Genomic DNA, 15,046 nt, shown 5'->3' with positions numbered 1-15,046 from the left:
CAGCATTGTGAGAACGTGATGGAGCAGGCAAAATACTCTGCCTGGGAACCCGTGCTTGTTCATCTACAACCAGGTCAAGTAATGTCCAGACTAGAAATGTCCACTACAGCTTACATCACGGTGGGACGACATCAGAAGGTGGATTTGAGAACATATAATTCCACTACAGAAAAATAATCAAAATCAGCAAGCGTAAGACCTTCTGTACAAAGGTGAAAGAGGAAATTGATGGAAGATATAGATATATATATATATATTCACTGAAAAAACCATAGGTTTCACACATGTTATAGTTAGCTGGACATTTTACTGATAAAAAACCAATGAAATTCCCCCGTTATAGTTACTGTAGGCAACTATAACTCACGCGACCGTAATCCTCTGCTGATGCTAATACTGTATTTAGACACTTATTTGCCCATGTCTTCTTCCATTAAATTTTAGCTATACATATATTACAAATATTTTTTTTTCATAAAGACACATATGTCATCAGCAGAGGATTACGGTCGCGTGAGTTATAGTTGCCTACAGTAACTATAACGGGGGAATTTCATTGGTTTTTTATCAGTAAAATGTCCAGCTAACTATAACATGTGGGAAACCTATGGTTTTTTCAGTGAATTTGCAAGGTTTTTTAAATGCTAATTCCTAACTATAACGTGTGTGAAACCTATGGTTTTTTCAGTGAATTTGTACGGTTTTTTAAATGCTAAGTTACTTTACGCCATTTGTGGCGTGCGCGCCCACTTAACGCAGTTCGTTCCGTGCGCGCACCGTGTGCCCACGTTACGCTAGATGGGCCATGAACGCACGATGCGCTTCGCGCACCGTGCGCACATGGAGGTCATATGATGAGCATCGTTGTGACAGGTAAAATATATGTTTTGTTTATCTCTGATGAGCCATGCACAAAAGGTGCCCTTCAGGCACCTTTTGCACACGGGGTGGGGAGAATGTGGATATTTTTTTTTTTTTTATTATTATTTCTTACCGTACGCGTACGGTAAGCGTAATCGGCGAAATTTCGAAAAAATTAAAATGGCCTTTTTTCACTTGGGGGATCGTTGGGGACTCCCTCGACATGGCTAGGTGCTTGGGAGCTGTGTAAACAGCCCCTTTACATGATTTGCACTTTGTTTTTCAACCCCCTGTCAGAGTGCGAGAGAGAAAATGGCGGCCGCCGCTTCCTGGTTTCGACCGATTCGAATGTTTACTAAGATCTAAGGGCCAATCAGAATCGCGCTCGCGCACGCCACCGTACACGTACGGTAAGCGCACCGTAAGCGCACCGTAAGCTGGCTCAGATATATATATTGATTTAAAGGCTATTTTCTCAGAATCTACTGAACAGATTTACACCAAACCTACAAAAGGCACTTCCTTGACCTGAGGACTACCTCTCTGCCAAATTTCAAGTAATTCTGTTCAGCCGTTCGGGCTGTAGCTGTGTCTAAAGGTCCTATGGAAAAATGCATGGGAAAAACGCGTTTTGGGACCCCCTTTTATCTCAGCCCCCGCTTGACGAATCCCCCCGAGACTTTCAGGGTAGGAGCGGAGCGTAGCGCCCCACCTATTTTGAAAAATTCGCGAGGATTCGTCAACCGGCGCCAAAGTTATTCAAAATAGAATGTTGCGGATTTCCTATGGAAACGTGGTCCTAACTATAACTACCTACTGGCGACCGCCAGTAGGTAATATATATATATATATATATATATATATATGAATGAATAAATCAATACAGATTAATGGCTACAACAGAAAATGCCTTCTGGGCAACGCCAGCATTGACAAGTACTTGTGAACAGATCGCGCGCCCTAAGCTCAAGTGCGAGCTGTCAGTAACTTGGTGGGGTGTGCCACTTGTTCCATAGGCAGCTAGGCTGACATGAGGGGGACACAACTATTCTCAGCCTTATTCAAAATGGTGTCTTGGCTGACGTACTAGACTCCTCACGGCTGCCGCAGCGGCACTCATGCGGTCGCTCACTGACAGCACAGTCTCATTTTTCAATTCCAGCAGGCACAGTCTTTCTTATTCGTGCCTTTCTATCACTAGTCTGCGTAATGACTATTTATTATCTTATCATCTTAACTGATGTCAGTCTCACAGCCTGTCCTCTCTGCTTATCTCTCTCTCCACTGGATGCATTCCAGGAGTTGTCCCTTCTTTCACTCAGCACCTCTCTGTCTGTGGCAGTCTCCTACACCATCACCCATCCCTTTAGTGGGGAATGTACTGCCCCCTCAACTTTCCTTCCTTTATCCCAATCTCGGCCCGCTTCCACTGGGGACCCTCCTATCGCTTTCGAGCTGCCAATGACTAACCCACAGACTGCTCCCCACCCCCATTCACTTGGAAGGATCCTGTTGCTAGGTACCGAACGACTCAATTTTAAAACCAGTTCAATGAATGGCTGAGGATTGTGCGAAATCATGGAGACAGATCTACCAATTGACCCCATATTGACCTCAAATCCAATACTGAGTGGGACGTGCCTGGCTACAGAAAGAAATATATTCCCTTTGTGCTGGACGCACCTGTGAGGTAAAGTCCAGCTCACTGCATCACGGAGTCCTGGGTACATTGACAGATGCGTACACGTGATAACTTATTTACTAGTAGCCTGTTACTTAAGCTGCCCTCGTGCCCTCCACTTTCCATAACCCAAACAGGACATAAAACGCAAAAACATCCATAAGATATATTTAGTCTCCATGAACTCAAGCAAACTAACAAGTCAATAGGAGGGGCACTTGAAAGAACTCGAAGGACACTGAAATCTCTATGCTGGCCAATGGTTGGTTGAGTCGGTCGAGTTTAACCCACAGCTTAAACAGTTCTTTAAACGTATTTACACCACTAATGCGTATTTACTCCGCATCAACACTGTGTTAGGGCTCTTCGCAGAAGGCCCTGAAAAGTTAAAACAAGCATTTGCAATGCAGTAGGTCTCGCATTCACGCAAGTTTGAGCTATTGGCATTGTAAATGACAATGCCTTTTATTTATGTTTTGGTTTTAAAAACAGAAATAAAAGGCATTGTCATTTACAATACTAATAGCTTAAACTATCGCCCCCTGCATGCCCCACAGCAATATATAATGACACTGACTCTCTTAACTGCCTCTTTCTGCAATGTACCCCTGCACGGACCAGCTGCGATGGTCCATTGCTGCATTTTGTTCTGGACACTACTCACACGTTGTTGCAGTAGGCCCAGCCGCTAACTCCCTGTCTGTTCTCAGTGTGGGTAGTGCTGCCCCACCACTGCTGACACGCACAGGCATTGTCCTGTTCTTGTTGTCCATTAGCACCCTGGCTGCACACCAAAGGCCAAGAATGTGCCATTTGTCTGAACAATTTCTGGGCAGTTTCAAAGACACATGCTCACTGCAGTGGAGAAACAGACTGCAGTGTAAGGGCCAGCCACACACACACACACAACGGCATGGTTATACAAAGATACAGTTCCATAGAACAGACACACAGTGACGCTCAGGCTCCAGTAGTGATGTGCTGCCTTTGCCCTATATGTACAAGCTCCTTCAGGTCAGGCAGTCATGTGCTGGAACCTCCATTCTTGCAGTTTCCATTGATGTGAGCATCAAAAGCTGATGCTCTGGGGCATGGCCAGCGGCATGGCCGGGTAACAGCACCGTTGGGGAGCTCTGTCAGCCCTGAACTAATCTTGGTACTAATCCTGCTTTTGTGATCCCCTTAATTGACCAAGAAGGAGGCCTGATGTCCCCTAGTGTATAGCAGTTGCAGCGGAAGGGCAAAAAAGAAGACTAATACCCTGTGAGGAGTGTCTGTGGGTGACGAAGCCGTGGGTGACGAAGCCGGGAGCGACTCCAGCGACCTAAGATGGTGGCGGGGTGCGGACATTGAGCATGGCGGCCGTGTCGGAGAAAAGGAGAGCTCTGAAGCGTGGACATCATTGGCCCTCCAAGTGTCCTGACATCGGCGGACGAGGAGGCGGTGCCGGGGGAGCTCTCCGCGAAAGGTGTCCGTGTGGTGTACCCGACGGCAACAACCCCTTTGTCGGGGGCGGCAGGGGGAGGCCTGCGCGGCAGCAACACCAGCTGCAAGAAAGAAGCTGGGGCGGCCTACGGAGCTCTGCGGACCTCAGAGGGTGAACCGACTTCGACGACAGTGGCCTCGGTGAGTCGCCGTTGGTGGGCTGGATGGCCGGGAACAGCATAAATACATAAAGAGCACTGGGCGGCAATATAGGTAATAAGAGAGACACGGCTGTCTGCCTGGACGGCGGACGTGGAAATTGTGGGCGGGGACCCAAACCAACCAGCACCTTAAGCCCATAGAGACCGATAGTGAGTAGGGGACCCCCAAATTCCATTGTACAGCAGCTGGAGACCAGCCCCCAGGAAACTGCGATATATATCACCACACAGGCAACCAGCAAGGAGAGCTACGGCCTCATTACTCACGGCGGTGACTTGGAAAAGAAGCTGGGGCAGCCTACGGAGTTCTGTGGACCTCAGAGGGTGAACCGACTTCGAGGACAGTGGCCTCGGTGAGTCGCCGTTGGTGGGCAGGGTGGCCGGGAACAGCATAAATACATAAGGAGCACTGGGCGGCAATATAGGTAATAAGAGAGCCGTGGCCGCCTGCCTGGATGGCGGCCGCTGAAATTGTGGACAGGGATTTAAAACAAAAAAAGTGCGGTGTCCCTTAAGCGAGTGCCGCGCTCCGAAGTAATAAATAAATAAACAGAACGCATGCAGAGATGGGAAACTGTGGGATCGTGAAGAGTAAAGAAAGTGAAGGTGTGTGCTGCTATTACAGGAAACGCCTGGGGAAAGCAAAGCAGCGCATGCATAAGTCATGTCCAGGTGGGTGAACATGCTGTGTCCAAGCAGGCACGCCGAATGAAGACAGGGAGGGGACCACACATGCTGCCCTCCCAACAGAAACAACGGATTTGGCCGGCACGCCAGTAAGAAGCGTGGGTGGAGCTTCCACCCTCGCTTCGCAAGAAAAGCGTCGACAATAGATCTCGCCAGGAGTGAGCAGCGCATGCACTGCATCGCTAGGCGAGACCTAAAAATATCATTACCAGGCGACACTTTGTGGACACGGATCGGTGATGCAGCAGCTACAAACACTTATTTCTTGCTGATTTTGGGCTATGAATCAGACGTGGTGGAGAGCCATCGCTGTGGCATCAAAATATCAAGTCTTTAATGTTCTGTTCTGACATATCATAACAAAATATCGTGTAGGTAAATACATATTGGTAAGTATAGTTTCACTGCACATCAATTCACACACATGTATCTTGACCATTTATATCTTCAAAGTACGCAGATGTAGAGTTAGATATACATGTATTTACCTTCTTGATATTTTGCTATGAATTGAGGTAGCATAATATTGAAAACGAGATATTCTGACACACAAACCCTCAGTGCAAGTTTCCAAGTGATTGTATTCCTCGCCAGAATGAAGGAGCACAGGATTTCACAAGCTCACTCACTAAAAGCTAATAAACCATTGCTGGCCGGTACGTTTTTCTGCATTAAGATGCCTCTGCAGATAAAAGATGTATATGTGCTATAGTACAATCTAGACCACAGCATGGCGAGTGTCTATCACTTATTCACTTCGCTGTACAACACCAACATCCCTTCCTCACGCCTCGAGTGAAGCTCTCCCCATAAAATAGTGGGTAGAAAAAAGCCACCATCATACCCTGCGCAGCATTTCTATTAACTGCCACTGCCTTCAATAAATCTCCCAAATAATGTCGCTTGCTCTCTGCTGGTTCCGTTACACTTCCCCATAGATGCTTCTCCAATGGAAGGGGGCGGGACTGGAACGAACAAGCGCGTATCGCCACCTGCAGATCAGACACAGTCCATCTGATCGTGTGGCATTGGTCCCATCAGACAACGGGCCAACCCTGCGCTCCATACACCGCTATTTACCAATGTAGGCGGACACAAATCCTTTTCTAGCGCAGCCTGGGTTGAAGATGAATGATCATGGGTAGCTGGTCACTCTCCAGTTGACTGCAGGATAAGGGTTCTGTAAAGACGTGACCACTTGGACAGAAGATGAGGAGGTTCATATGATCTCTGCCCCAACAGATCCCTAACCAGAACCCGATCTGACAGACTGGAGAGAAATATGAAAAAACCTACATACTTCCATCTGGTGATGAAGGCTTTGTTTAATAATGCTGTTTATCAAGCCATGTTCTGGGTGTCAACTCATTAGATGGCCCTACTAAGAGACATCAGATTTATATTACATCATGATGATATCTTTGACACCTATCACTCGCTGTACTGTAAAACATTTTTTTTTTAATTTGCCTGAGACAATCTTAAAAGATATATTTATGGGGAAATTAATTCATTTTTCCTTTTTCAAGAAAATCCTTTCAATAGTCAAAGTAGAGGCTTTGTTAAAAGAAGACCTCGTTTTCGAGAAACACCAATCCTCCATGGCGTTGCAGCACACTCACCCACACTCTATGCGCGCTGTAGAATCTGAATTCACCAACTGCATGGCAGATATCTAATTTGGTGAATTTGGGACCATGCCATCGTTATGGAATAAGACTGGCTTTCATGGAATCTGAAGACTGGAGAGGGAGGTGCAGGATGGAGTAATCAAACAAAAACACACAGCTTTAAAACAAAACAAACCAAAAAACAGCAACAAATAGCCCCTTTTAACACGTCTGCATCGCCATTTGCCTGTTGTGTGCTTGCACCTGCAATCTTGGAACCAAGAAACACACCTAGAAATCCCAACCCAAGTAAGAAAAGACAAGGAACGCACACGCAAATCATAGCGAGAACCTTGCTGAAAGAGGCTGTTCTAAATATTTCCCAGTGCCCATTATCCCTGCTGTGTAGAGATGGAGCCGAGTTGGAAAAGATGTGGAATATTAAAACAGATGCACGGTTTCAGCTGTTGCAGTTTACGGTCTAAAACCCCTGCAGCTCGGCATAAGACAGACACAAGCAAGAACCACCTGTCAACAGGCGTGTTAACCAACTGCAGACAGCCGACCATGCACTCATTAAAACACCCAGATACTGGCCCTGCTCGGGCCCCCAAGTCCATTTTAAATGTAGATCACAAAAAAAAGTTACTAGAGTATTTCCATTTATTCCGTTTGTTGGCCGCGAGAAAAACATGTTAGGGCACAGAGGGGGTGCCAGTGAGAATTAACACACAGCCTACAAAGTTAATGCATGTCAGTTACTACATATGACCCGCCCTCGCTGCTCCCTGGACATTATTCGGATCTCCTTATAGGGAGAAATTGCACAGGTTTAAATAGGATCACGTTGACCATCCTCAGGGATACTCTGGGAACTATCTGACGAACCTTCACTTCTGCTTCTACAAGCACAGACCACACTTGGGACTCGGCTTGCTTTATTAACACGGTACAACTACAATGGGGTAACCCTGTGTCCCTCAGAACCTGGGTACATATACAGAAAGCTACAGTGGCTCTGTCGGGGACGAATAATCACTTTACATGGGAAGAACCCCAACACAACAGTACCATCACAGCTAAAGCTGGTTAACCAATCAGCGGTGGAAAGTTAACACTCAAAATTTCCGACTGATGACGTGGGATTGCATACAGGTCCCTGCTGTACGCACCGTGACCTTTGAACTCTCCCCACCTTCTATGACCTAGCTTTGAAGGCAATTACACTTAAACGCCAGATGTGTCTCACCTTCTGCAACCTGTCTTTTCTGTCTGGGCTGTCTTGTCAGATCAGAATTGAACTGCAGTGTATTTTAATTTCTATCATATTGGTTTCATTCCTGGTACTGCAATTATTTTCAACTTGTAGGAACCGACTCATTCAAAGACAGAACATTTTAACATGAACAGCCCCGCTGAGCAGAGAAACAATAACGAGATCCTTAGAAGGGGATCAGGGTCGAGTGCGTGCGAACGACCAGGGGACGAACGAAGGACCAGGTGACGTACGAACAACCAGGGGACGTACGTACAACCAACCAGGGGACGTACGTATGACCAGTAGTAAGTAGCCACACTAAAAACTTTTGGTTAAATACGTTGAAAAGAAACAATAGCTCTTAGAAATCTTTCTTCCAGGGGTTCAGGCTCACCATATGAAGATTCCTGTATTTCATTTAGCCGTACAATGCCTGGGCAGGAAAATGGACAAAGTAAATATATTTAAAAAAACTAATCAAAGTAGGAGGCTTGGACAACGTGAATTGATTACCCTGCCTGTAGCAGCCTTGCCATTAATACACTTAACAGCTAAAGTACTGTTACAAGATGAATTCAATTCAGAGGTTACATTTATTTCCCAAAACAAGTTCTTAATCATAGCACCTTTGTCTCGACCAGGTCTGGTTTGGTTCATACACTGCACAAGCCAACTGCAAGTAACATGCTCTGTACATAGTAAAATGATCAAGGGTAGGCGTGATGGTGCAGCACGCTCTTCCAACCTTCTTACACTGTGCATCCCATGAGAGGAAAGACCTCAAAGAGGCCCTCAATGCCATCCCTCACATAAGTGTCTGGTTACTGATCCTCAGTACGCAAGTCTATATAAACCAGTCTTGTAATTAGTTATATTTACAGTCAGTGATGCTCGTTTTAAGGGATCCCTCCTGTCACTCGATGACTTCCTATCAAATGTAACATCTTCAAATGACCTTATGCAGCCTAACGGTCTCGTAGTGGAACAGAGGAAAAGGTTCTGTACTGTGAGCAACCTGCACCCGAGAATACAATATAACATTCACAATGTTCAGTCCTAACCAACCTGGTACACAAGTCAGACAGACGGCTTGAAAACACACCAAAACTCATGCAGAACTTCATGAAGGCAGCATTAGCACAGCTTATAGTGTGGATTCCACAAGTGATGGGGATGTCTCTGCAGTCGTTAAGTGTCAATCACCCATGACAGACCCAGCAGGCACTGCCTTCAGAGTGATGCGTTGGGATATGCAAAGCTGCTAGTGAACTCTTCGCGAATAGTAACTTTAGGGGTAGTTTACTAACATTCGCTATGCCGTACCCACACTTCCGTTCCCATACTACTCTGCACTTCAAAGCTCCCGCTTGGACAACTGAGGCATGAGCAGCTGAAATGTTATGGTGCAGTAGCTTTTGTAAAATGCTGAGATGCCCAAGAGGTTTCCTGGCGCTTGCAAAAAAGGAACATAAAAATGAGAAGCTATGAACACAAAAGACTGATGGTCTGTATTAAAGGTGTGTTTAAAGCCTTTTACAGAACTTAACACTGGAACTGTAATGAAGTTATGGACAGCCCATCCCAAATGGAACAGAAAAAGGCTTCCACTCAGCATTTCACTGCAGAAAGCATGGCTCAAAGAAAGCTGGTATCGAGACCAAAGAGAAAGCGATGGTCTACGTGGTCAGAGTTATGGTTGAGGAAATAAAAGATGGATCTATATATGGACTAATTATTGGACACTAATTAGGATTCTTTCAGAAATCAGACAAGCAGTGAAGGCCAGGCTCAAAGATGTCATTCACCACCATAGAACGCTAATCTGAAATTGAAAAATGTAGTACGTTAGACCTCTGTAATGGTCATTGCTACTAAATCGCTGAGAAGCCTAAGAGTTCTAATAAGCAAATGTAATTGATCCGTTACTCATCTCCGTTGACCCAAATTCATCTGCCATCGTACGCACTGTGCTTTTTACTCAAGCATGAATTACTGAAGGACCTCAGGAGGATGTAGGCTGAGGGTGGAGGCTGTTACCCTTTTCCTGAATGGCACACAAGCTGAGCATGGGGACTCGGGCGAGGGGCAACACCGGTACAGTGGCCATGCCTGTATAAGTCTGATGAATGGTTGAGTATTTCTTCAGACAGTCCCATGGCCCTTTTGGCTTTCATCTACCCAGGAAAAAAGCAGAGTCTGGAATTCACAAGAGGATACAAATACTGCAGTCTCAATATTTCTCAGGCCTCATAGTTATCTCAGTTCCTGACACTGACTGAAATCTGATTTGTCTCCGCAAAACCTTCAACATAGACAGGGAAACGCACTGGGATACTACAAAAGGTAATCTTGTCAGCACTTGGCGTAAGAGACACCGAAAGTCACCATTCAGGAGTAAAAATGTGCCAACCATGGCATACCACTTATAAACACAAATCAGCTAGTGGTAAGAGGGTCAGGACACAGTTAGGAGGGAAGCTGCATTTACATCGTGCTCTGGGGACACAGGGAGGGGACTCGTAGGAAAATGTGAAGAAATCAAAGTAAAACTGCACAAATTGTTACCCAGGAACAAGCAAAGGGGCAATGACGAGAGAGGCAAGTAGCTGGGTGACAGCAGCACAACGCTGACCTCGGTCGCTCTGTGCTGCTGTCAAAAAGAAACGTCATCTGTACAACCGAGGAAAGTTCACAAAGATGCCATAGGCACTTGCAGTAAGTCTTAAAGAGTGAGGTGCCAGGACCTAAACACCGCTTGTGAAGGCCAAGTAAGATCTCTAAAGTGGTATGAGAGACAAAAATCGATTTTATAAGGAGGAATCACACTAAAACCAGGCTGGACCCAGACAGTTCGTCTCCACATAAAACAAAAAGAACATCGACATAATTTACAATGGCTTGCGATCACCCGTGGAAACTGAGTGCTTCTTGATTGCGGATTCTTAATAGTATAACAAAACTTGTGACATTTAAATGTAACGGGCATCGGTACATCAGTTTAAGCAGAGTGGGCGTGCGTGAGAGACACTGAAGGAAGTACCTGTTGGCTCCTGTCCGCTGGGTTCTTCATCACTGCCTGCCGGAAGCTGTTATCCACATAAGACGCCATTGAAAAGCCTTGGTGATCCGCTGTCGTCGACAGGGGGCGACTGTTATCCAGCTCTCCTGAAGGGCCGGAACCCCTAAGGCCCTGGATCTGTCCTTGGGTGCAGGGTCCACTCACACCCTCCAGTCCGATGGGGTGAACACTTGGCTCTTCTGTGGGCAGGCGTCCCCCGAAGGGGCCCACTCCGGTACCCCGGGTTCTGTTCCTGTACCAGGCCCACCGCAGAGCTCCCGTCCAGCGAAACACACTCCTTCAGGGCCGTGAGCTGCTGTCTTCTCCCGTCCCTGATTCAGCTGCACCGCAAAAGGGTGATGTTGCAGAAACTTAGAACAAAGGGGGTATTTCAAGGCTGGTGAATCAGATTCTATAATATCCTTTTCAAGGTGAAGGTGTAAAAATGAAGAACGGGATATGTCACCGCCGCTAGCTAGCTGTACTAAAGTGGCACTGCCATTTCCTGCCTCTTTGAAACTCAGGATGACCTCAGAAGCCCTGTAAATCAATGTCCCTCATGGGAGATAGGCACGCCGTCTGCAATCCCAGAATAAAAAGACGCGTCCTACCTCGGAAGGTCCCTTCCCTACTAGCTTAAGTTGACCTATTTCTGCCCAGAGTCTGTTTACTACATTTACCCTTTGACCCCCGCTAACCCTCTGACCAAGATGATTCGCCTTCTCTTCCCAATCAATTCAGCCCTGTCCCTCAGACCTCACTCCTCCCCTTGCAAAAACCTACCGCCCTCCAGCCCTGGGTCGGCATCACCTCTGCCCATGGGACATCAGACCGCTGCTTGGGCGCACCTTATTAGAGTAGTCTAAAGTCTCAGCCCCAACAAGGAGGCAGTGAGAGAGAGAAGAAATGTCACAGGAAACATCTGAGAGTAGGGGTGAGAGGGGCAGCGAGTTGTAAAAGCACGGTAAAGAGAATAAAGAGCTCTAGAAGGAAAGGAAAACTGAAGATACTAAGAAAGCAGATACATATATCAGAGTGTGCAGACAGGACGAGTAAAGATCTTAAACAGAGTGAGGTGGCAGGGTTGGGGACAGGGAGATGAAAGAGTCACATTAAAGAGAAGAGGGGCAAGGCAGGAAGAGATAACATCGGACAGAGAGACGTAGAGAAGGGGGTCAAAGAGAGTAGGCGAAGGTGGTCAGAGAGAAGTAACGGGACAGGAGGCAGAGAGAGTTGACAAGAGGGCAAAGGCGGAGTACAGGGCAGTGGCAAAGGCGGAGTACAGGGCAGTGGCAAAAGCGGAGTACAGGGCAGAGCCAAAGACAGATGTTAGCCCAGGGGTCTGAGGGGGGACCTGTTACGGTGGGATCTAAAGACAGGCCTAATCGGAGCACAGGGGGAGGTAGCGATGTGACCACAAGAGTGCAGGGGCTGGTGGCGGGCAGAGCCCAGCACGAGGGCCTGCCCGTGTGATCCTGGAGGTTGCGGCTCTGTCCGGAGTGCTCGGCTCCGGGGGAGCGGTGGCGGGATCCCTCGCTCCTAGTGCGGCGCGGGCTGCTCCGTGTCAGCTCTGCTGCTCTATGCGTCCCTCCCGACTGCTGCTGCATGATCCCGGGGCCGGGCCCCGCTCGCCATCCGAGGGGCCGAGAAGGTCGGGCTGCAGGAGAAGCGGGGCAGCTGCGGGCTCCAGTACCGGGGCTCGGGGCGGCGCGCCTGCGGGCTCTAGCTTCGAGGCCAGGGCATGGCGTGCGGCGGGGCTCTGCCTCGGTCGCCCCCTGGCCTCAGGGATGCAGGGACCGGCGGCGGCTGCTTTGTGCGGCGGCTGAAACCATGGTGAGGGCTGGCGCGCGCTAGCAGGGCGAGTCTCGATCCGGCGCGAAGGGGCGGGGCTCCCAGAGCCGAAGACAAGGAGGAGGAGGAGGCCCAAGAAAATTCAACTTCCACGTCCCCTCCTCCTCGCCTCTCCCCGCCTCCCCGACCGTCCGTCTCGAGCATCAGGCTCTCTAGCGCCACCTCGCCGCCATCGAGCCCCACTGCAGCGCGTCCAACTGACCAACTCCCGCTGTCCCAATGAGCCGTCCATACCCCGACAGCGGGGCACCCGTGCACTCGCGGCTCCTAGCAGTGAACCCCCACTCCACTCCTAAACGAACAGAACCTGCACTGCGGAAAAATACGAAGTAAACACAAATAGGCTTTTCTTTCTGTTAGCATATGTATTTGTTTGTTTATTTATTCTAGTTGTTAGTTACTTCGTCGTTTGTTTATTTATTTATTCCCTCATTCATTCCTTTGTTAGTTTATTTATTGAAGGGCGTGTAGAAACCGGATTTAGCCCATCCTGTTGCACCATGTGTTCCTTTGTCTATTACCAATATCAATTCAACACCATCCATTGCGGATATACATAATACCCATTTACTTGCCTCCTTGTATGATGAGGATGAAATAGGAGACACTATGCAACTGGCAACAAATCTGGGCATTTCTCAGGATTACACAATTGATAGCGGTTTACGTTGCACCTCGAAATTTATGCCACCCTCAATACAGGAAACAGCTATAGATGATTTTTATAAAAAAGTTACAACTGATCTATATGCTTTAGAGGATCAACATTATAAAAGACGAGGTTGCATACATAATAAGAATCTTAGTGAAGAAGAATGTAATCTGTTACAATTATTAAAAGATGACCCAAATTTGGTAATCAGGAGGCAGACAAAGGCGGAAATATTGTTCTTATGAATTTAGATGATTATCTGCATGAGATTGATAGGCAATTGAGTGATACTCAATGCTATGAGAAACTGATGAATAATCCCACTTTACAGATAGAGGCAAACATCAACTCCAAACTCTGGGATTGGCATGAGTCTTGTCTATTATCAGATCAAGAGTATACATTTTTACAGGCCCACCATTCCCGCTCACCATGTATTTACATCTTACCGAAAATTCATAAGGGGGGCCCATTTCCTCCTGGGCGCCCCATCATCTCTGGGAATGGTGGGCCTACAGAACACATTGCTCAATATGTTGACAAATTTCTCCAACCTATTGTAAAGAATTTGCCATCGTATCTTAGAGATAGCTCTGATCTGTTGTGCAAATTGGAGGACTTCAATTGGGATCATGATAATCTATTATTTGTGTCTATGGGTGTTGAAAGTTTGTACACTTGTATTCACATCCAAGATGGTATGAGAGCTCTTAAACATTTTCTTTTTAAACGGGGAGCACAACATCTAGAACATACTGACATGCTACTGACCATGGCTGAGATGATCTTAACACAGAATGCATTCTTGCATAATAACACATGCTATGGGCTCCAGATTTGCTCCTTCTTATGCAAACCTCTTTATGGGACTGTATGAGGTGGAGCATGTCTGGGGCCCAAGAGCACATCCCTGGAGTGATAATGTAATTTTCTACGGACGTTACATTGACGATATTATCATGATTTGGCATGGCACAGTGGAACAACTTAATTCTTACCATCACTATTTGAATAGCAACAGTTTTAATGTGAAACTGACTATTCAACATTCTGATAAAAGCATTGAGTTTCTTGATTTGAAACTATTTGTAAAAAATACTGATATACATAGTGACATATTAAAAAAAAGACCTCATGTAACAGTTATTTACATGCCTCAAGTGCGCACCCACCACCAACCATTGCCGCCATTCCATATGGCGAAATGGTTCGCGCAAGACGAAACTGCAGCTTAGATGAAGATTTCGTCACAAACATCAAAAAGATCAAAACGAACTTCTTTAAAAGGGGTTATAATCAGACCTGTCTAGACAATACCGAAAAGAGAGCTCTGTCCCTGAAGAGGCAGGAGATATTGGTACCTAAATCACAAAGTAAGCCAAACATCGAGAAACAGGATCCTGTGGTTTTGTTTATCACAGAATATAATGTATTTAGTAGTCATATCTACAACATTCTAAGAAAAAACTGGCATTTCTTAGAGAAAGAAGGCTCTTTGAGCAATACCATATCTAAGAAGCCAAAAGTAGTATATCGGAAAAGTAAGACGCTGAAAGATATACTAAGTCCCAGTTATGTTAAAAGTATACATACTCCATCTACCACTTGGTTATCCAATAAACCTTTGGGCTTTCATACATGTGGGAACTGCTGCATTTGTAAATTTGGTGTAAACAAGATCAAGATGTTCAGTGGCAGCCAGTCTAGGGAGTTCTCAATAAATTATTTCATCAATTGTAACA

The 15,046-nt window shown here is 46.5% G+C and overlaps 1 protein-coding gene across 16 annotated transcripts in view; it reads right to left on the bottom strand.

Annotated features, from left to right (window-relative positions):
• Positions 1 to 12,643, bottom strand: part of RAPGEF2 (Rap guanine nucleotide exchange factor 2) — a 960,874-nt gene extending 948,231 nt beyond the window's left edge. For all 16 annotated transcript variants that reach the window (XM_085641742.1, XM_085641743.1, XM_085641745.1 and 13 more), the window contains exon 1: positions 10,784 to 12,643. In XM_085641742.1, the coding sequence (XP_085497868.1) occupies positions 10,784 to 10,852 (69 nt within the window). In that variant the 5' untranslated portion in view covers positions 10,853 to 12,643. The remainder of the gene's footprint in view (positions 1 to 10,783) is intronic.
• Positions 12,644 to 15,046: the final 2,403 nt, after the last annotated feature.

The sequence above is a fragment of the Triturus cristatus genome, chromosome 2_2, assembly GCF_964204655.1.
Source record: "Triturus cristatus chromosome 2_2, aTriCri1.1, whole genome shotgun sequence".
In the NCBI taxonomy this organism is placed as follows: domain Eukaryota; kingdom Metazoa; phylum Chordata; class Amphibia; order Caudata; family Salamandridae; genus Triturus; species Triturus cristatus.
Note: the sequence above shows the minus strand (reverse complement) of the source record. Positions and strands in the feature narration are given on the sequence as shown.